The 24,117-nt window shown below is 35.1% G+C and overlaps 1 protein-coding gene across 1 annotated transcript in view; it reads right to left on the bottom strand.

Moving 5' to 3' along the window:
- Window positions 1-24,117, bottom strand: part of dgkb (diacylglycerol kinase, beta) — a 696,992-nt gene that overhangs the window by 287,664 nt on the left and 385,211 nt on the right. The window contains exon 20 of the mRNA XM_028817172.2: window positions 21,957-22,021. Within this exon, the coding sequence (XP_028673005.1) occupies window positions 21,957-22,021 (65 nt within the window). The remainder of the gene's footprint in view (window positions 1-21,956; window positions 22,022-24,117) is intronic.

Below are 24,117 nucleotides of genomic sequence, written 5' to 3' on the forward strand. Positions count from 1 at the left end.
GCCAACTTCAGGACCTCCTCTCTGTAAGCTGCCTCATCTCCCTTTGAGATGAGTCCGACCACTGTGGTGATGTCAGCAAACTTGATGATGAGGTTGTTGTTGTGGGCCGGACTGCAGTCGTGGGTGTAGAGACAGTACAGAAGGGGGCTCAGCACACAGCCTTGTGGGGTACCAGTGTTCAGCGTTTAAATGGAGGAGTGGTGGGGGCCGAGTCCCACAGTCTGGAGCCAGTTGGTAAGAAAGTCTTTTATCCAGACACATGTGAGAGGGGGGAGGCCAAGAGTGACCAGTTTGGTGATGAGAATGTCAGGAATGCTTGTATTAAAAGCTGATCTGTAATCCACAAAGAGCATCCAGACGTAGCTCTGCTGCTGCTCTAGATGGCTCAGCACAGAGTGGAGAGCTACGGCGATGGCGTCTTCTGTGGATCTGTTTGCGCGATATGCGAATTGGTAGGGGTTGAAGTCTTGGGGGAGATAGTCCTTGATGTGCTGGAGAACCAGTCTCTCGAAGCACTTCATGATTACTGGAGTGAGGGCCACAGGGTGATAATCATCTAGGCTGGTGATGGGAGACTTCTTTGGCACTGGAATGATTGTGGCTGATTTTAGGCAGGACGGAATGACTGCCTGGGCTAGGGAGAGGTTGAAGATTTTGGTGAAGATAAAGGTGAGCTGGTGGGCACACGCTCTGAGCACCCTACCAGGCACTCCATCTGGGCCAGCAGCCTTCTTGGGATTCACTGCCAGGAGCACCTGTCTGACATCGTGCCCCTTTACAGTGAGTGGAGCAGTGCAGGAACCCAGTAAGGGCGGGAGCAGGGCTGGAACAGGTGAGTGCTGCTGTTGTGATGATTCAAAGTGAGCAAAGAAGCAGTTTAGGTCCTCTGCTAGCGGCGCACTCAGATCTCCTGTTGTTGCATCACAGTCTCTGTAGTTTGTGATGTTTTGTATTCCCTGCCACACCTCCCGTGTATTGTGGCTGGACAGGTGGGACTCTATGCTTCTCTTATGGTCCGCCTTGGCTTTTTTAATTCCACTTTTCAGAGCGGCTCGGACAGCCCTATACAAAGCTCTGTCACCTGACCTGAAGGCAGCATTGCGGGCTCTGAGGAGTGTACAGACCTGGCTGGTCATCCAGGGTTTCTGGTTTGGGAAAACCCGAATGTTTTTGTCCACAGTCACATTTCCGATGCAGAATCTGATATAGTCCAGTACTGTTCCTGTGAATGTTTCCAGCTCTTGGTGTTCAAATATGTCCCAGTCTGTCTGTTCGAAGCAGTCCTGTAGTTTGGAGAGTGCATTTTCTGGCCAGGTTTTAACTGTCTTTATGGTGAGCCTGGCACTGCGTCTAAGGGGGGTGTAGGTTGGGGAGAGCAGGAGAGAAAGATGGTCGGACTGGCCAAGTTCGGGGAGGGATATAGCTCTGTACGCGTGCTTTGTTTAGTTGTGCTGATTATTGTTCAGTGACCCATGATACAGCATCATGATATGGGGATGTGTCAGTGCCCATGGCATAGGTAACTTGCACTTTGCACCTGCAGAAAGATATGTACACATTTAAGAGTAACAAATTCTGCCATCCAGATGCTGTCTTTTCCAGAAACATCCCTGCAATTTCCAGCAGGACAACACCAAACCACATTCAGGTACTAGATTGGCCTGCATGTAGTCCTAGCCTGTCTCCAATTGGGAAAGTGTGTCACATTATGAAGTGCAAAAAATGGCAATGAATTGTGCAGCTAAAGAACTGCATAATGGATGAATGAGGGAAAAATTCAGCTTGCTAAACATATAACTCACATGTGCTTTCAGTGCCCAAACATTTATTATTGTTATTTAAAAAAAACGGTGATGATAAACAGTGGTAAACACTTGACATTTCCAACTTTTTTGGAGCATGTTGCAGTCACCATATTTAACATGAGTGTACATTTAAAAAAAACAAATTGAAATCAAATAAGGTGGTGTTTTCATTGTTTTCAATACAGTACAGAGTGAATTCTGTTTAAAAATCACTTTTTTGTTTTAATTAGCATTCCCCATACTGTACCAACACTTTTTGGAATTGTAGTTGTATTCAAAAACAGTTAGGAAAGTAAAGGTTTTAATGAAGCCTAAGTGAACTTTCAGAACACTGTAATACATGCAATCCCTTTTTCTTATGGATCTCTAAATCATATTTGCCTTAACAGTTTTAATAAAATAATAAGTTTTAATCTGTTTTAGTGACCCTGTATCATTTATTTTAAAAGTAGTATCCACTGCAAATAAATTGTAATACTATTAGGTTCCCCCAGTATGTGGATGAATTTAGCCCTTTTGTATTTTCAACTTTGTTGTTAATGTTGTTTTTTATGCATCTTTAAATTTTTCCACATAATGTTTCTGGAGATTACATTCATGCCGAATTATATAAGATTGTCTCTTACATAGTTGATCGAAAGTACCTGGAATTTCTTTGTTCAAACATTCTGGTCAAATGTGTATTGATGTCCACAGACATTTTGATTATTAGTAGTAATTTGACTAGTGTTGATGCCTTAAATTATTTTTAACAAATTAAAATGAAACATAACATGGCTATTCTAGCAGTTAACAAATTAAGGAAAGAACGTAAAATCTAAATTATCAGTTGCAACACACCAATGCTATATGCACATCACAAGGACAACAAAGCCTGGTGTCCCTTTTCTCCACAACGTAAGTGTATAATTACAACATATTCTACTGCGATTTGACAAGAAGAGTGACTTGTTTAAAAATGCTAATTATCTCCTTTGACTGTGAAAGATAAATGTAAAAAAGCTACATGTTCCATGAATCTTATGAGAACTTGAACTATTTGTAGTTAATCCATCTGCCCTCAGTTTGCACCCTAAGGGCCTAATTAATGAAGCTGTCACAACTTCAGTACATTGCAGGATCTGTTTTGCCAAAAAGAACACAAACACTGTAGTTAAGCAAAATATAAATGCCAAAAAAAAGATTTAAAAAATACCCTGTATATTCGTGTGCTGAAAAGACTACTTTGCCAAAACCGAAGGCTGAAGCATGATTATACAAACCAATCGAAAATATTCAAAAACAACAATTTTGCATAATATGGTTAAGGCAATGGAACACACAATTTCTACTTTACTTATTTAAGAAGCGATTTAATATATTGGAGGACATAAAATGAGGACTGAACTGAAAATTCTGGGGCAAAAGGTCACTAAGCTTGAACTCTGCACTGGTTTTGTAAAATGAAAACAGTTGGGACACTGAACCTTACATTTACTTACATTTGGGACATATTATTCATAGTTTTCCAAAACTGATGGTGAACATCACAAGGTGTAGAATTCGAAAGGCAACACCTCTGCACCACAAACAACGCCCCTACGTGAAAACAGTTTGGAAAAAACGCCAGCTTCCTAAGTTGCAGCTTTTAAAATGCTCTCGTTTCAGTTCAGAAATAATACAGGTTTGACGAGTAGAATAGATTTCAGCCTACCAGTTATAAAGCTTGGCCTAAGAAATGGATAAACTGGTGATGCATGAAGTCTAAAAATGATGGAAAACAGACAGGTAAAAAAGTATAAAAATTAGAACATGAAATGAAAGAAGTACAGTGACAGGAAGAAACTTGTACTGAGAAGAGCATTGACTAATTTCTGGTAGTCACCTCACTCTGACAAAGCACATGAAACAACAAGAATGTGTACAGGAAGATTTTTTTCCCATTTACTGTGCAATATGTGAGAAAGAACTTCTAGGTCACATTATGCTAATATAACAAAAACAATTTTGTGCCTATTGCCCCTTCATCTATTGGCTTTGTATTATTATTATTTACCTGTTTTTTGCCTAAGAAAAAAAGAAAACCATCCATTGGACAAAAATATTCTCCTTATAACACTACTCTACCAGTCAGTGTGAAATTATGGGTAAAATTTCCTTTTAAGATGAAATAAAGAAAACAAAAGTGACAAACAGTATATGATCAAGTATAAAGTAAAGTGGGTGTTAATATAAAATTATTTCTATTTTAAGAAAGACAACAAGGGTAGAATCTCTGTGACTGTGTCTTTTATTTTATAACTCATACTCAAATGTAATGGAGAGTATATATTCCTGTTATCGATAGATTGGAAATAGCTTACCTACTTTTACTTACTTATTTCACATGTATACTTAAATAATCTAGTGTTCCTATTCTGTATTTTGTTAAGTGCATAAATAACGCTTTTTACCATTTATGTAGTCTAGACTTGACGTTTGTCTATTTTCAGAGGTTTGGTGGGTGTTGAGGATGCTGATCTAGGGATGTCATTGTAGCAGAAGTAAGATTTAGGGAAAATTATTTAGACTGTAAAGGCTCTATTTTAAAATAAGGCAAACCAAAACCTGTTAAATCCAATTGGTCAGTACCAGATCCTCAAGATTAAACCTGTTGGGTGAGCCTTAAAGACCTTAAGGTCACTATTTTCTTTAGATTTCTCACCCAAGCCTTTCTCTAGGCACAGTGAATACTTTTTATTTAGTCCTGAACTATAAAAAAGTATTGAGATGAGATGGTTTGTGCATGTGTAGAGGAGAGATGAGGGGTACATCTGGAAAAGAATGTTGATGATGGAATCACCAGGCAAGAGGAAAAAAGGAAGGCCTAAGAGGAGGTTTATGGATGTGGTGAGGGAGGAAATGAAGGTAGTTGTTGTGGCAAAAAATGACGTAAAAGACAGGTATAGATGGAGAAGGATGATCCACTGTGGTGTCCCCTAAATGAAAGCAGCCAAAAGATGAAAGAAGACATTTGTTAAATATTGGCAGAAACTTAAATTTTTCCATTGATGTCTCACAGCATTTTAGTCTTTGGGTGGATTCCCTGATGACATGATTTCCGTGAAGAATATGCATGTCAACTGGCATTTGTTGGGTATTCGATTTTCATCTGTTTCCTTACACACTCCAAATTGCCAATATATATCTGCTTTGCCTTTGTCTTTCTCCCTGCCTCCATCCTATTTCCTGCTGCTATTTCCATTCCCTGTGGCATTGTCTTTCTTTCTTTAATCTTTAAAGACTATGTCCATAGTTGTGCTTCGTGACAGGCACCATCCATCCATCCATTTTCCAACCCGCTGAATCTGAACACAGGGTCACGGGGGTCTGCTGGAGCCAATCCCAGCCAACACAGGGGACAAGGCAGGAACCAATCTCGGGCAGGGTGCCAACCCACTGCAGGACACACACAAACACACCCACATACCAAGCACACACTAGGGCCCAGAGGAAACCCACGCAGACATGGGGAGAACATTCAAACTCCACGCAGGGAGGACCCGGGAAGCGAACCCAGGCCTCCTAACTGCGAGGCAGCAGCGCTACCACTGCGCCATCATGCCGCCCTGACAGGTGCCATGAATATGTAATATGATGTGCACCTTATATTGTAATGTGTCTGTCGTACCTTCATTTTCTACAGACGTTTACTGTTAGCTGAGAGGTTTAAATAGACACATTTTCACTCTCTTTCCAACTTTGAAAAAACATGAGGAAGGATTTAAGAATTTCGGATACCTTAGAATCCATTCTTCTCTAACCTCACTAAGGATTCAGAAGTGCGTGCAGAAGGACCCACACTATTTATAGACCACTGGAAGATTAAAGGATTCAAAAGGATCTGCTCCTTGTGTTTTTGCTTAAATGAAGTGATATGAAAACAACAAAAAAATCTCTTTGGGTGACTCTACCTCAGTGTTTGCTTCTGAAAATGTAAGTAAAGATATGTTAAAAATGAGACCCAAAATAAAATGCAGTCCAACATGTTAACTATGATAAAATACAATATATTTGCAAGTGGGACATTTAATTTTCACGTGGTTTTATTATTTCATAATTAAAAATATATTAACCAAATGATCAATTACTTTCCACTATTGCACGCAATTTTTGTGTCAGTTTAAAAAGTAGTACAGAAGTCTTTTGCATTTTAATTCATTTCCACAGATTGCATGTCATAAATAAAAGCAAAGCAGACATATTGCAGACTTCGATTCGATCCGAGATGCTTTAATTGTGCCAAAACTATAAGTAATCAAATAACTAATCAGTGTCTAAAGGTGGGGTAAGGGGTGTCAACAGATTAATTATATTTAATAATTTTATTTCAAGAAAGTAATATAGTATACAATCAAGAAAATAAAATTTGCAGAACATATACAAGAAATAACTTAACCTAACCTCACAAAGCAAGAATTCAACCTCCAACACAGCAAAAGAGCAGAGAACCAAGAGCATAGAGAAAAAAAAATAAAAATAAAAAATAAATATACAAAAAGGAAAAACATCCATTTCCCCCTAAATGAATGCTTATTCTGTTTTTTTTTAATTAAGTCTTGTCATGTTTTGAAAATGTTTTGGACTGATCCTATGAGGAAAATCTTTAAATCAAGTTTTCACTTAAAGTTTCTGTATTCTGGCAGCAAGCATACGTTTAGTTAATATGGTCTGTGGAGTGATTACCGAAGTGGCGAAAAGTATGTTTTAGGTCTCAATGAAAAAATGTACACTTATGATGAGTTGTATAAAGTTGTTTTCTTTTTATACATTGTTATCTTTTTAGTCTTGCACATGTTAAATTAAGCAGTGCAGTTAAATTATCAAGATGTGTGGGTTGTTATTAATTTTATCTAAATATCTAGTGAAACATTTGTTAGTGTTACAGAGCTTGGTTTCTTCATAGCTTTTTATTCGTACCCTCTGTGATAACCAGATAATATATAGCTTTTCCCTTCTTTCAACATTCAAGAGAATGAAATCATCATTTAAATCACCAACTTCCACCTGTTCAGTGAGACAGCATATCCTCTGCCTTATCATCCCCCTGTTCACCTTCTTTCCAAGTACAATACACTCATGATTGGAACGCCCATTCCCCAAATGTTGACACCCCTTGCCTCACATTTTGACACTGATTGATTACTTTTCATTTTAACACGATTAAAGCATGCTCTTGAATTGAAAAACAATGCACACTGTGCTGCCGCTAAGTAAAATGCAATACATCTGCTTTGCTTTTAGTTATGATGTGATCTATTGACATGAATTAAAATACAATATGGTTTTGTACTGCATTTTAAACAGACACGAAAATTGTGTGCCATAGTGAAAAGCAATCAATCATTTGATATGTTTTTAATAATGACACAATAAAACTGTACCAAAATTAAATGTCCTACCTGCAGATGTATTGCAAACATGAACACACCAACACTGTCCATTGTTCAAATAAATGGTGTTTATTATAATTACCACATATACACAAGCACAAGAACAAGTTGTTTTTTCTCTTTTTTTTCCTCCTCTCCTCTCTCTACCACATTGCTCTCCTCCAGTTGAGTGTTGCATTCCTCCCAGCTCCAACTCGCCTGCACAAGGCAATGCGGTCCCTTTTATTGAGCACTCGGTAGTACTTCCGGTGCCAGGGATTTTGCCTGTTGGAAGCACTTCCAGGACAAATGGAAATCCAAAATAACAGGGAGTGTATCTCCCTGCAGAGCCCTCTTATGGCACCCACAGACCTCAGCCGGGCTTATTTGCTGGACTACAATTCCCAGCATCCCCTGCACCGATATCCAGGGCTGCTCCCATCTAGTGTTCGGGGTGAGCAAAAATTCCTCTTAGCCAGTCCTTCCATTTCATCCTTGCCAGGTACGGTACTACAAATATGTCCGGTCAGGACACCTGTCCATCTGCCTGGGGCTTAAAGTCTGGTATGGAATCTTCTTCTCCTTTTGCTGGGGTGTCTGTCCATCCACCTGGGGAATCCCATTTGGGTATGGCACCTTTCTGTCCTCTTGGAGCCTCCTGTCTGGGTAAGGAACCATCCTCTCTCTTGGTTTTGATGCCTGTCACATATGATACTTACAAAACATAGTTTATCGGTTGTATTATGATTAATTTTGAACAAATAACGCACTACCGGTCACAAAATGTAAATGCATTTTCAGAAATGGATTTTCCTATGCAGTCTCAATAAATCTATTTTGAATTGAATTGGTATAAATTCAATTAAGAAGAAGGGGCTCATGTTTTTCAGGTAAGTATAGTATAGTCTGTAGTGTATACACACAAGCTGTTTGGATTTAAAATCTCATTGCATTACATTCAGCAATAATACTTAATAATGTCTTTTTTTTCTCTCTTCTAAAATACAGGGGGAATGATATAATTAGAGTTTATGAACAAAAAGCACATTATTCTAACTAAAAGTAACAAGACACTATGGCTTTTTTGTTTATTTCCTTTTTTATTTTATTACTATTTTTTGTTCATTATTTTTCTTCCTCGTCATTTTTTTTTAACATTTTTATCTTTTGACTATCTTAGTAAGAGTAATTATGATAATTATTATTTAATATTTCAACAGTTTATTATACACTGTTGTTTGAGGGAACTGTGTTTTCTCAGTGTGCAATTCTTCATGGCATGTCACAGGACTGAGTCTCTGAAGTGTTTGCTTCATTTGGGGAGGCACGTTGGGGGGCAGTGGGAGGGAAGGAGTGGATGGTTGAGACAGCTCATCATGTACGTTTTATTCTTTGCCCTCCCTATTATTTTGAAACTGTGCTGGAGCTATTTATGGTGAGAGGGCTCACAAGTTGGAAACATTTTGTTGAAATGTCAAAATTTTTAAAGATACAAAAATTATATAATAATGATCATTTATTACATTTCATAAACTAGAACATTAATGGTCTCAATCATGAACTCAGGCAGAAAAAATTGATTTTGTATATCAGCACCTAGAGTAAAGGAAACCCACTTAAGTAGTATCAGTTGGGGGTAACAAGAGATTTGTTGGGCCAAGTTGTCCATTCTTACAAAAACAAGAAGACATAAAAGAGTGGGAGTTTTAGCTTATAAAGCAATAACCTTCATTCATCCATCCATCCATCCATCCATCCATTCATCCATCCATCCATCCATCCATCCATCCATTATCCAACCCGCTATATCCTACAGGGTCATGAGGGTCTGCTGGAGTCAATCCCAGCCAACACAGGGCGCAAGGCAGGAAACAAACCCTGGGCAGGGCACCAGCCCACTGCAGGCAATATCCTTCATAGCGAATAAAATAATGTCAGAACTAGATTGGAGCTATGCTATTGTGATGTATAAACTAATTGACAATAATGTAATTCTAGTTAATATCAGTGATAAACAAATTCTTTTTTTAATGAATGAATTTTCAGTTTAAGCTGTCATAAGCTTAGTAAATTGATAGATATTAACTGTATATTAAACCAGAAATTTTTCAAGTTTTTAATCTGAGGACCCATATAACAAAATAGATACCCTACTAATACCCCAAAACAGTGGTTATTATCATAATGACAACAAAGCCATAAATACTGTAGCCAAATAACAATGGCCAAATAACAAAAAACAGCAAAGTTTTTGTATTGTTTCATGCATATTTCTTACATTAATATTACTAAAAGGGAAAAATGGAAATTAAAGTGTATAAAACAAGGCTAATAAAGCAATAATTTTCATTTAAAACAAGGAATAGATTCCTGAGATGTACCAAATAATGTCTTTATAGTGAGTGCAGCATGAGGAGTAGTTGAGTTTTGAAGGGATCATATAAATCATCACTTAATCTAGTCATTTGGGTCATGATGCAGTCAAAAAATAATCTGTGCAGTTTTTTTTTAACTTGTCTTAACATTTTTTTAAATAAAGTCTTTCATATTAGCTCCACTATTAACAAGGTTAACGCTTTTCTAAATGAGTCGGCAAATAGTTATTCAAGTATATTAATTTAGGAATTCAATAAACACATCAAAAAGTAGCTAAATTATTTCTGAAAAAAAGTATTCACTGTGTGTATTTTATATGGTGATGGGATAAATCTTGATGAATAAATCAGTGAACACTCCAGTCTAAAATGGTTAATGGTACTGACTGATGTTGTGCTGAATGTCTACAGCATGTCCCAGTCTTTGGGCTGTTTCTGCTGTTCTTACAGTTCTCAATAATCCATTAAACATGAACTGCTTTAAAAGTAATGTTATGAAAAAGAATTCTTACCTGCCAAAGCATAATGGAAAATCTTCTTTGCACCTCTGTTACAGATTTAGATTCAATATATACTGTAACAGCAAACACACAATGAGACACCAACCTGCTGCCCATGGCCGCTGAAACTGCTTTTAATATACAACATATATGTCCTAACTCCTAGATAGATAGATAGATAGATAGATAGATAGATAGATAGATAGATAGATAGATAGATAGATAGATAGATAGATAGATAGATAGATAGATAGATAGATAGATAGATAGATACTTTATTAATCCCAAGGGGAAATTCACTTTTCCTATTGACGAAGTCTCCACAACACTCTGAAAATCGTTACATTATTGAGCCGAATCTGTCCTTTTCATTTTGGCATTTCAAATTCAGGCATAACAGTTTTTCTTATCCAGATGTGCCAGGATAGTATGCAGTACAAAGGGATATGGACCAGTTGTGATGATGTGCAAAATGGAGGTGATCATGATTTTTCTGGAATATTCTGTTTAATGTATCCCAGTGCCATTCTTCTTAAAACAATTTTTGCAGTGAGTGCTATCAGTCTGTAGACATTTAGACAGTTCACATTTGTATCTTAATGACAAAGATAATCGTTGTCCTTGTGAAGCAGGGAAGGACTATAGATTTTCTTAAGAAAGTATTAAAGATGTTTAATACGGAAGATATTAGCAGTAAACCCTGTTTTAGACCAGTCAACAACAGCTGAAATCACTTTATGAAACTGCTGATATAATTTCATATTTTATGAAAGATCATGAGTTTTTAGGCCATGGAGATTTTTCTACCCTTTTCAAGGCAATTTTCCTTTTCTCCAACAGTACATCATAGGTGTTCAAGGACTGTCTTTATAGATGATAACTTTTTGACATTTTGTAAATATGATGTAATCCCTATTTCAGGCTTTGCTCACCTGATTTTAAGACTTAAATACTACACTCTACTGATACAACCCGTCACAGACAGGCTCAGGACACAGTTCAGAACACACGTTTTTCTTTTTTTTTTTTCTTGTGGGAAACACTTTCCCCACTTTCATACCTGCTCAGCACAGTTCAAGCACGAGGACACAAGCACACTTTTCTTCTGTCCTCTCCTCTTTTTCTCTCTCACTCTCTCTCAGTCCGCCTCCACTCCTCCCGACTCTGGCTTCTGGAGTAGTGGCTGCTGGCTTCTTTTATGCTGCTCCTGGGTGTACTCCAGGTGGCTCATTAGCCTACTCTGGAAGTACTCACAGGTGTGGCAGGAGCCCAATATAGTAGGGCTCTGCAACACCCTTTGGCAGCACCTACGGAACCCAACAGGGCTGTAGCAAACTCTAAATCCCAGGTCGCCCTGCATGAACCCATGGTCCTGCAGCAACCCAGCAGGGCTGCCCTCTAGTGTCCTGGGGGAGATAATGCACTAAGCACACTCTCTCCCCATGTCCTTCCATTAAACAGGGCAGCCGTCCGCAAAAACAAGTTAATAGAGACCAATACATGTGTCTCTCATAAAAATAATTTCTAAGCTAGACGAACTTCAAAACAAATTACTGAGATCAAGATTGATGAAGAATATGCAGACTTTTATGACAAAATATACAAAAATAAGTTGTCATTACAAACAAAATTCATTTTCTGGCTAAAATGGAGCCACTAATTTTAACTCACACCACTGTTATTATGAATACGGGCAAATGGCTAGAAAGATTATAGCTTAACAAAAATATAAAAAGGAAGTGTGCAATGGAATTACAGAGTTTAACAACTCTTAGGATCCAAAGTTAGAGAATATAACAAAATTGCTAATATATTAAAGAAATACTTTGTCTCTATGCACATCAGAGTGTAATGATGGAGAAGCTCATGTTAAAAATTTCTTTGACAAATTAAAACTGCATTATCTAGAGTACACTACACTACTTATAGAGGAACTGAACAAACAATCAAGCTGCATGAAAATTTATAATTCTGTATAGTCTCCACAAAAAAGCAAAGCAATGCTTCAGTTTATTCTCCATAGCCATTCTGTTTATAAAACTTTCCAATATGAGAAAGGGAAAAACATTGAATGTAGGTTATGATTTAAAGCATTTTAATTATCCATAGTCTTGAATTAAACATTGTACTGATAATAATTTTGACTGAATAGTGCAGTACTTATTTTACGGTTATGCAAGATAAAATCACATCAGTAAGTGCACATCTGGAAATGAACAATGAACATTTTGTGCCTGGTAATAAGCCATCTTGTGCACCATGTTTTCTGTTTTTGAGTTCTTAATAGTGATAATGCCCTTTGACACGGCACTGTAGTCTTCAAAACTGAGAGAAAACCCCAATTTACAGTAGTAATATGTACAGTATTGATCGAAGAACTAACTACAATAGCTGTGTGTTCCTAGTGATGGAAAAATTTACGCAATTTTCACATGCAGTTCCAGTTAGTCTTAAGCAGTCACTGCAGTGGGTGTGTGAAGCTAATGATAGACATGCACAGCTAAAGCATTGATTCTCACCTCCTACGGTAGACAAAAGTGAAATTTTAGAATTTCTTTGCAGAAAATTAGTCTTTTTCAAACACATTTTTAAGAACACTTTTATGTAATTAAAAAGGTATACCATTGTTATTTTCACTTGTTTTGCATCAGTGTTGTCCTGGGTGTATTATTTGGCACTAAGGCAGTAGGTATATATAAATATCAAACTTATAGTAATTGTACAGAAACAAATTATCATTGATTTGAGATCTCTAAAGTAATCAGTAGCCGAATACTTAACTGATTTTAATCAAATCTTTTACTGCATTTTTTTGTAGTTCTGTTTGTTTTACATTCTGTTTTACATATTATTATTATGATAAGTACAATTTCTGATTTGTAGGTTTTATCATTTTCATGCCAAGATATTATTTTTTCACAGTTAAATAAAATTTGTCATAATGTTGATATAATTTTCACTTTGTATGCAGAACACTTCTACAGTGCTCAGGTCTCACTGTTAGTTTGTCATGTGCTATAAGAGTTAAAACATCTGCAAAGTGAGACAGTGCTCTGTATCAGTATTACCTACAATTATACAGGAAGCCACATTGTAATAAAAATTATTATTTTGGTTTTAATAACTATTTAACATATCACATTGCAGACCTGCATTTATGTAGTGGACTCTTTAAAACAGTCTTAAAATTAAGTATTTCAGAACTCCAGGCAATACCTAACCATAACATCTGACTGAAGAGGTGGCACCCTTTTTTATTCTGCACACACAAACCTTAAATGTGCTAATGTTTTATTTACTGAGTAACAGATGAATTTTATTGAAATATTTAAATATTTTTTTAAAAATTCCACTATGACAAACCAGACAAGTGTAAAAATAAAATAAACCTGCAGCTATGTTTCTGTTAGTTGGCAGCATTACTTGTTTGCACTTACTATTACTTGGAAAATTTGTCTTGTTCCATTGCATTCTCTAAATATAATGTGCTTAATGTGTCATAAAATAAGAATGCACCTTGGCCAACGTTAATACCAAAATGTGGTGCTAAATGTTTGTGTCCTTGGTGCCAGTTTTATACACAGCACAGTGTAAATCTCTCTCTCTCTTTCTATATGTATATATAAAATCCAACGTCTGTCTGTCTGTCTGTCTGTCTGAGAACTACTTCACGGATTTAGATCAAGTTTTTTTCTATAATTTCCTTGAATATTCTGGTTGATTTTGTGACTTCTGTCATCAAACTAATAGTTTGCTTACAGGAGCGATTAATTTGCACTAATCCGAGACAGAGGCTGCGGGCCGAGGGGAGGTGAAGTGTGACGTCAGGAGTGGGGAGCCGAGCGGGGTCCTCCTCACTCATGTGTCAGCCGCGGAGCGAACCTTGCCTCCTACTTAGCTAGTGAACGAGAGAACTACTTAACGGATTTAGATTGAGTTTCTTTCTATAATTTGCATCAACATTTTGGTTGATTTTGTGACTTCTCTCATCGTGCTAAGTATCATAGTTCACTTGCAGGAGTGATATATTTGCACTAATCCGAGACAGAAGCTGCTGGCCAAGGAGAGGGGGAAGCATGACATCAGTAGTGGGGAGCCGGGCAGGGCCTTCCTCACTCACACGTCATTCTCCGTTTGAATTGGTCTACCTCTGTCCACATTTTGGAGCATACCTTTCCTCTGCTTAGCTAGTGATACCTGTTTGTTTATTGATTTTTAAAGTTTGTCCTGTTTCGCTACTACGCAGGCAGAGAGAGCCACAGGGGACAGCTAGTACATAATATGTATGAAAATGAGTTACAAACTAATTTCTGTATATGTATATTTTCATTACTTTTATTTTCTGTTGTTTATTTTCTATGCCTTTCGCCTAAACTGACTAGAAGCAGGACTTCTTTATTTACCTTTCCCATGGAAGTTCTTTTTTTATACCTTTAACTTTATGAAACATCAGAGATCCATATACTGTAGTACTCTTTCATACTACATTTTTATTTTTTACTTGGACATTCATGGTGTCCCAGAATTGTGGAATCACATGCAAAAATAACTAATTGGTGTATTTTTATTTGTGCAGCTACAAAATGTCTTAGGCAGGAACAAACCCAGGCAATTTTTCTCTTAAGAAATCATAACCAGAGAGAAATTGCTTCAGAATTTAACTATGAGTAGGTAATGCAGGGCTTCCTTTATATGAATTTTTCCCTATGATTCCAGACTTAAGGAACATCCTGCGCATTGTTAATACTCATTCCTATTTTAATAAAAAAATGTGTTCACATTGCAAATGGAGTAAAGTGGATCTCTTTCTCTTTGGCACTTACAACACTTGCTGTTTAGCAAGATTAATACAAATTTGAATTCCCTTGATCATACATGATGTGATGTCAATGTACCAAGTTACTCTTTTCTGAAACTTTCATTCTTTCTGTTTTGGAAGGATCATTAAATAATGTGACAGCCATAATATTTTATGGGATGAAACTTTAATTTAACTAAATTACACATTAGAAAAGTAGAAAAGTAAAACTTTGGTGTTTAATAAATATTTTACATTTGTAAAGAGTCAAAAAAACTATACTGAATTCATATGGTGTTCACTAAATTCAATACTCACAAAAATGTTCCGTTGTCAGAATTAAAGCAATGATGCCATCTGCTGTTACACATGCAATGCTTATTCTGTTTTAATTGGGCAAAAACAGGTGCAAAAATATTTATTTCAAGTGTAACATATAGAAAATAATCTTTCTGTATTCTACTTTTCAATATTAAAACAATCATATAAAGATAACATTTTTATAGATTTTGGAATGAAATGTCAAGCATCAAAGTTCCAGAATCATATACAGTGAATGAAAAGAAAAACAGAAAAAAAAGATTTTTTTGTTTAATTTTCCTCTCATTATTTATTTCCACTGTTATCATCAGTGAATTTTTTCCTTATTATCAAGTTAACAGGTTCATATTCAATTTTTCACTTAATAAGGTATCATCATTTAAAATGATAGCAGGGAGAATGATGGTAAATATACGACACACCATTTGACCTGCTCCTTACTAAAGGTGTGCCAGCTTGACATCATTTAATCTAAATTAGTTTCTGTTGACCCACAGCCAAAACTCCACAGTAACTGGACTAATCCATTAAAAATAATCAACCTGCATTTGCTGAAAGATGTTTAGGTGCTGAGGTTAGTTGGTTGAAAAACATTGCATGTTAATCATGCGGCTGGGTGCCGCACATCATGTTTTGAAGTTTTTTCCTGTTGGCAAAGATTTCCTGCTGTTCAGAAAATAAGCAGTCATCATTTTACTGCCAATTATGCTCATACCTGTTGATTGATTGCACAAGGTTGGCGAGTCCTAAATCAAAATCTATGAAGCACTAATATACTGTATGTCAAATGTTTATTTAATATTGCAAATTACATTTTTTATTACTTATGCATACTAATTTAATTTATGGTGACTAGTTCATCGCAAGTGTTTTTGACATTTTGAAAATACACAAAATTGCAAAGAAAGACAAACATATCTAATTTTTTGAATCAGTTACATTTCAAATAACTATTCTGTACAATATATAAAATATGAAAACCATTAACTTCCAATGACTTGAAGCCTTTTGAAGATAATCAGCACATTATGCTTTTTTAATAAGAAAATGAATCAGCATGGTCAGTTATATATATATTCATTTACATTTTCTTAAATTGCATTAAATCATTAGTAAAGCTCAATAGTTTTTGCTAAAGAACTGTTCTTGATTTATGTTTGATCTGGAATTTCAGAAATTTGCCTGTGAATTCTCATCATCTTTTTAACTATAAATGACATATATGTTGTGGAACATAATGTTTGCTTTTCTTATGTTTTGAAATCTCTTGAATCAGATGGTAATAAGTAATACGCTCTTGTATTTCAGAACAAGTCTTTTGTTGGTATTATTAAAATCCTTGTACCTTAACCTTCTTCTTTTTGCATTTAAGCTAATTCTGTATCCATATATATTAGACAGAACAATTTGAATGGCCAAAGCAAATGGTATTGTTACCATATTAGATGGTCAACTGGGCATCCAAAACAAATCTAAATGTCTGCATAAGGTGTATGAAAAAGTTAGAAAGTATTTTACTGCTTTCCCTATAAAAATCCATATATTTTGAACAAAGACTGTACTATTATCTTTTTACAAATTTCTTAATGTTGTATACTGCACACTATATGTATTTAGTACATAATGTAGTAAGAACAGCTTATAGTTCCTAGTGTTTATCTAATGTGTAGAGAGAAGTAAAATGTGCAAGCTGACAACTCTATATAATGTACAAATGTATGTAGTAATTTGAACACTATAGGATAAATGTCAATCATCTTCTCTTACTCTTTTTGCTTAGTACTCTTCATAATACATCCTTTTCTTAATGTTTTAAATAAAGAGATATGCTTTCTCAGTATGGACTAAATAATTCTAATGGCTCCACTCATTTCAAGTTATTGTAATAAGCCGTATTAAATATATATGTATACACACACATTTTTTATTCTGTAGTAACATTAGATTGTGTGCACTATAAGTATCTTGTTATTATAAACAAGTTGAAAACTAACTAATTAAAAGTTAAAGACATTTAGAAAAGCTATTTACTAAGCCAACACTAAATTAAAAAATCGAAGTCAAATAAGAAGCTTAACAAAACAGTCCAAACATTACCAGAACACCTCTCCCTAACTAAACTAAGATTCTGCAAACTCATTTATTTAAAATACTTGAGATGCTGCCATGCCCGTGTGATCTGAAACAACATAGTATTGTCCATGCCTAAACATTGCAAAATTGATCCACCACTAGAAACGGAAGGCATGAAACTTATTAAATCCAACACAAAAATATAACATTTAAAATGTTTTTCAATGAATAAATAGTCAAAATATAATTTTAGACTTGGACATTATTGACCTTCAGATTTTTTTTTTTTACAGCTGACATTCTCCAAATTGGTCACTGTACTATTTGGAAATTAGACTGACTGGAAACTGCAAATTGACCTTTGTATAAGTAATCGAGCAGAGGTGGGTGTGATGGAAAGGTGACCTGCCCAGAGCTGAGTACTACCTTTTACCTGTTGCTGCCAGGATAGACTCCAGCTAGTGGGTTTGAAATAAGTGATTGAATGAATTAATGAAGGAATGGGTCTATTTGAAATGGTTAACTCTGTCTTGTCTCATGGATGGCTGTTCAAATTGAGGTTAAGTATATTATAATGTACCTTTCTGTGAGCTTTTGCAATTTTGTATGATTTATAGTTTGTTAATAAAAATTTGATCACAAAAAAAAAAATTCTGTGACTAAAGAACACATTTCATTAAGCTGAATTCAGTGATGTGTTCTGAGGACCATTCTAAGATTATGCCTGCTAAACTGCTGCCATGAAAAGATGCACATGATCAATAAAAATATTTTCAGAGATTTTGTATATCAGGATCTAGAGATGTTTGAGACTATGTTTCCTCTTCAGACAGTTTTCTGTTGCAACAATACCACTGCAAATGCGCAAATTTTGTGATATAGTAGAGTACCCTAAGCATGATGTATTGCATTTGTTCCACATCCTAACTTAAAATCAAAATAAATATTGTTTCCTCAAGAATTTATTACAACATAAGAGGTTTCTAATTTCTGTTCTTTTACAACTATAATTCTTGTTTCTTTCTATTAAGAATGCATTTATGATGAATTGACCTTTGCCAGTTTACTGATTTCATTTTCTGTTTCATGCTACATTCTCTGGCAGTCAAACATCTAATAACATATATATATATATATATATATATATATATATATATATATATATATATATATATATATATATATATATATATATATATACAAGCTCTGTAAGCCCATGCTGTAAAAAGCCCAGGGTCCTAGAAACTATTGAAATAGTCAGAAAAAAATTGAAATGTAGAGATGTTAGGTAATTGAAAGGAACTACTCTGGGCATCTCTCTTCTATGAGGATTCGTTTTGCTGACGTGCTCACATCGCTTTTGCATTAGCGGTGGGAGGAAAAGTAAAAGGGATACCATTTTGCCGATGTTAGCGGCTAAGCGACTTTGTCTTTCTTTTGAGGTTTCATTTTGCTGACGTGCTGGACTTGCTTGTGTTATTAGCGGCTAAGCAAGTTTTCTGTTTCCTTGAAGGTGGAGCCCTTACCCCGACTCCACCTCTCACTTCCGGGCCAGACAGACAGACACACACACTTCCACGTGTAGACGTTCATATATAAGATACACATTTTTTTTTCCATGGAAGGACATGCCCATTGGCCAAACTGTTACACTGAAAGTTTTTTTTTCCTATCAATGGACAGTGAAAGCACATTTCCACCATAAGTACCTGACTGTATTGGTAACAACCAGCAGGTCATATTCCAGTCCCCTAATCATCATAAATTACAAGGAAATAGGATTTTTTCAGACCAGACAATATTTTCCCAATATTTCAGTGTCCAATTTTTTGAGTTTTTTTAACACACAGAAACTTCATATTATTGCTATTCACTGACAAAAGCAGAACTTGGTTGGGCCATCGGCTGTCGTACCCCATACAAGAAGAGATAAAATGAGCTGTGAATTCTTGTATATCTCTTTCAACATCTCTTCTCAATTCACATTTTAGTAGTAGATGGTCTGTAGCCTGTCTTTATTCTACAAAATACATGCTCTGTTCCAGTTTCAACAGCATTATTTTACCACAGGAGTTTTACAGGAGGCCATTTTAGTGGCCAGATTTCAATATATCAAAGCATGAAATCTCCAGAAAACTTTTCATTTCTGATATACTGATACCACTTACAATGGCAAGTCTGGCAAATGCTTCCATAGTGCATTCAAAACCACCTAAAGCATTAGACTTGACCACTCTCTTTTTGAACTGCAGTGTACACAAGACAAAAACACTGCTTCCTTTAAATAGCAACTGCTGGATGTATGATGCTGTCATTGATCCTATAGTAAATTACATGGGAATGGCAAGTACACATAGAGTGGCTGCTCAATCTATTTGTAAACCCATTAGATAATGCAAGTTGTCCTAATCTATAAAAAGGAATGGTGACACTTCTCTACCATATGATCTGAATACATTTTAAACCAGGGTATAGTTTGTAAAGACAAAGTCTATAATCAAGGCTCTATGAACCAAAGGGAATTTATGCAACAATTCAGTTAACATGATCTCTGCAAACTATTTTAAGAAGGGAGAAATTCAGGAAGCAAATGGCACTTTCTCATGTGGAATCCTCAAAACCTTTTCAGAGCAGAAAACTCCTTTATTTACATTTCAGCCTCGGTTTGTTGCTCTCTTTTGATTTATGTTTTTCATGCAAATCTCCAAAATACCACAATCAAAAAAATGCAGTTTAAATCCTCTGATTTAATATTGCCACTAAATTTCTTTTCTTATGAACTATTCATAATGTGAGCTATGACTTGCTATTCAATGGGTGATACTGTATCTTTGGTCTTACAAATTGCTCTTGAATCACTTACTACTCATGTTAGGAAAGTGGCTAAGCTTTGTGTTTAAAATGATGCACCATCAAAGAAGGTGTTGAAGCTTAGATATTTTGGTCTTTGTAATTTCACTTGAACTTGTTAATGCACTTTTTAACAGGAAGACCAAAGATAGACAACAAAATCACATTCAGCCTGACCTTGAATATCCTCAAAAACCCTTAAGGCTGCTGTCTCAGGTCCAGAATATACTAACCATTCAGCAGTGACTCTACAGGAACAATGATTTCGAAAATACTTGATACCACAATAATAAAATGAAGAAAAACATATTGTTGGCCTTGGCAGAGCATCATACTTGTTAGCTTCACTTGAGCATTAATGAAAGTTGTTTTGTTGTTTAAGACTGCTGGGTTTACATTTTATTTAAAATTCAATTAGAACATACAACACTTAAAAAGGAACAGAGACAGAATAAATGTACTATGAATAATAGGAGAATTGTTAATTTTACCAGAGCATCATAGGACACAACCTGATTGGCAACATCATCAAATTATGTTAACAAAAAAACCATCTGTGATGAAAAGGGCACACATAGAATTATAACATCAACTCATAAGTTCTGACTTACCTCAGTGAAGTTATTCCGATAATTTTAGATTCTGACCAGTCCAGAAGCACGCTATACGTATGTTTTCATAGATGTTAAGAATATTAAAAGCACCAGAGTACTGTATGCTGGATAAGAAGTATTGCAACTTAAACAAGGCGTTTTATGTTGTATGGTACGTGATATGACTGGACTCACTCTTCACCCTATCCTATTTCCTTAACCACATTTCCTGACACAGGCTGCAGTTGCAAAATGTCAAGCACAGCTGACTAGTCTTCCAAAAGTCCAGAACAATTTTAAGCTCTTTTGTAATTTAGAGGTTTTCCTAGACTAGGTGCCATGCCTTAAGTATGTTCATTCAGTGTTTTGACTCCCCTTGTACAGTTACAATTGGAGGTAATAATGGGGCAAATTCATAAGACCCTAGACCAGGTCTACAAGCTCCTCAAGTTTCAGAATATCAGTGACTCTATTCTGAAAATTTTCAGAATTGAACTGCTCTTTTATTCATTATTCACTGCTACGAATTTTCTGTCTTAATTGCAGTCAGCATGATCTTTTTTTTTATATTTTAGTTTTTAATTATCTTGATTTTCATAACAAAGATTCCATGCTGCTTTGTAGTTGCAGGTTAAGAATAACGTCACTGTACTTTTAGTTTAATGTAGAAAAATGTGCAGCTAATAGGCGCTAAGGGCAACTTCTAATTACAGTAAAATGATGGACAAACAAAACATCCACTAAAATATTACAGTATGTGCAGTATTGCATTCTTTTGCAGTTAACATTTAGCATGTAATTATATAAAGCAGCTCGTCTAATATTTCTCTAAACCACACTTGTCAAGACATAACAGTAACTGGTCAGAGTGAGTAACTGGTTCGCACTGGTTTTCAATAAAGGAAGCACTCAGTTGAACACCAAACTGTATATAATATGATATTTCCATGATTTAAAGAAAATTACTGTGTTCCATTACTGTGATAAAACCCTTTCTTTCCTTTTAACATATAAAATTCACCTCAAACTCTATGTGTGCTGTGATGTGATTTTATTATTAATTGTTGTATTATGTGGAACAAAAGTCTGCTGTTGCCTCAAATTTTTTAGATAACGTCTGTTTTATTTGGATGTAACTGATACTTGATGTTCACTCTTTTAATACAATTTAAAATGAACATTATTTAATGGTCTTTTAATCATTTTTTGCATTGATTTAAGCTATTTGTAAAGAAAAATGCAAATCCTTACCTACTGTTGAATTTTTCAGGATGTTTCTCTCTCATAATATGAAATCTGTGTGCAATTGAAGCATCCTATAAAATGAAAACAAAAAACACAAATATAACAGCAGTCCAAGTGTCCACAGATGTAATAAAAGAGGCAAAGGAAGTAATTGGTCATGACAGTGCTGAAGCACACCTGACATGTCAATGTTTGATCAAAAGTTATGACTTGCTGGCATGGAAAAAAATATGCATATATAAATATTATATAAAGTATGTGGAAATTAAATGAAGAAAATTATAGCAGAGTGCAATATACATATTACACCATTAGTTTAACAATAAAATTAAATACAAACAATCATATTATTTGGAAAAACAGGTAATTTAAAACAGGTAATTTTTTAGCAGGTTCTATATTACACATTTTCAACTTTGTTGTTTCACTTATTTTATACACTTCACAAGAGTACTACATCCTACATGACATTTTAGTCTCCCAGTGCTCTAACATTGACCAATCAACTTTCAGATTAAGGACTACTGGTTAAACAGGGTTTTCATAAAGGACTTCCAAACAATGAGTGTATTTGTATTTCATTCTCAGTTTTAGAGAATAGGAGTATCTGCATAAGATAAACTGTCGAGATGAAGTTTTACAAATAAGATCGCGCTAAATATTTGCTTCAGAAACTTTATTCCCTAACAGAACCACTCCAAAATAAACTATAAGAGGATTAGAATCTATGGAAGCCCAAGTGATGCTAGTGTAAACTACGAATTTTAATTTTTTATTACTGGACTTGATAAGATTATTTAGAAATGTGTTCTTTTCAAATTATTTATGAATGTAAATATTGCTATTCTTAATTTTTCAGAAATAATTTAACTTTGTTATTTACTCCAAGACAGGATGATACCAAGTACAACTGAAGCCAAAAATAACCAGAAGTAGATAATGTCGGATTAGAACAAGCCACACACAAATTTTTTTTTAAAGTGCATAAGTCACAACTGCAGACTTAAATTTTGTCTCAAAACCACAAAGGAGATTTCTGCATAAAAAAAATCCTGCCTCACATTTAAGAAAACTCAGAGATATATCAGTACAGGTATACTGAACTTCCCGTTTGAGTAGGGTCATGATTACAGTATAGTTAGAGTTTTAAAGTTTTTTGCCATTGTAAACTATGGACATAGTAACTACAGTAAAATTGTGATAAAGAAGGACAGAGAACTTCGTGACCTGGTGGGTAGCAGAGCTGCTTCACACATGCACGGTCACTTAGTGATAGAGTGTGAGTGTGTTGAATGTGGCCATGAATGAGGCATGTAATGGACTACTATCCTGTCCAAGCTCAGATACAACATTATACTCAATGTTCCTCAGACCGGCTCTGGCACTATAAAGCACTGTAATTGAAAATATGATTTTATTAGATTGATGAAAATTAACCAAATAAAGTTACTATTTTATAGTGTTATATTAAAACAAATATTTGCATATCTGTATTTTTTAAATAAAGGAGTAACTCATACATAATAAACCAGGTTATATATACAGTTTCAAGTATTGAACTAAACCATTATTTTTAATATTACATATCAGTAATGTCTACAAGTCAATAAAGCACTGTGTTAACACAATATTATATTTTTAGGATTTTAGTCAGATAATTAGACAAAACCCTAAATCGTAGTACCTTTAGAATCAAACCTGTTCAGCTTTTTTTTTATCTCCATTAACTGTTCATTTGCAAAATCTGAAACCAGTAACAACAAAGTCCTCTATCAGTCAAGCACCATGGGGCCACAATGAAGCATAATTAATCTGAAACACATTAAATAATCAAAGCTGCAAACAGATTTGTATTTTCCTTGGCAACAGTATTATGTTTCTGTTTTGGATCCAGGCAACAGAACTTCACAATTTATGTTGCTAATGTGCATTAGCCTACCATAGATACACTTTATTTCAGTATTCATATTCTGCATATGGCTCGTTTCATGATAAATTATTCAATAATAATGTTTCTATAACAAGTAAACACAGCAGGTAATATAATAAATAAAGATGATCACAATTTAAAAGCATTGTAAAAGTAGTGATATGTGCATTTATTCTACTGCATTTATTTGTTTGATATTAGATGTAATCCTGAAAAACATATTGATTAAAGTTTCAT

The sequence above is a fragment of the Erpetoichthys calabaricus genome, chromosome 13 (assembly GCF_900747795.2).
Source record: "Erpetoichthys calabaricus chromosome 13, fErpCal1.3, whole genome shotgun sequence".
Taxonomy (NCBI): domain Eukaryota; kingdom Metazoa; phylum Chordata; class Cladistia; order Polypteriformes; family Polypteridae; genus Erpetoichthys; species Erpetoichthys calabaricus.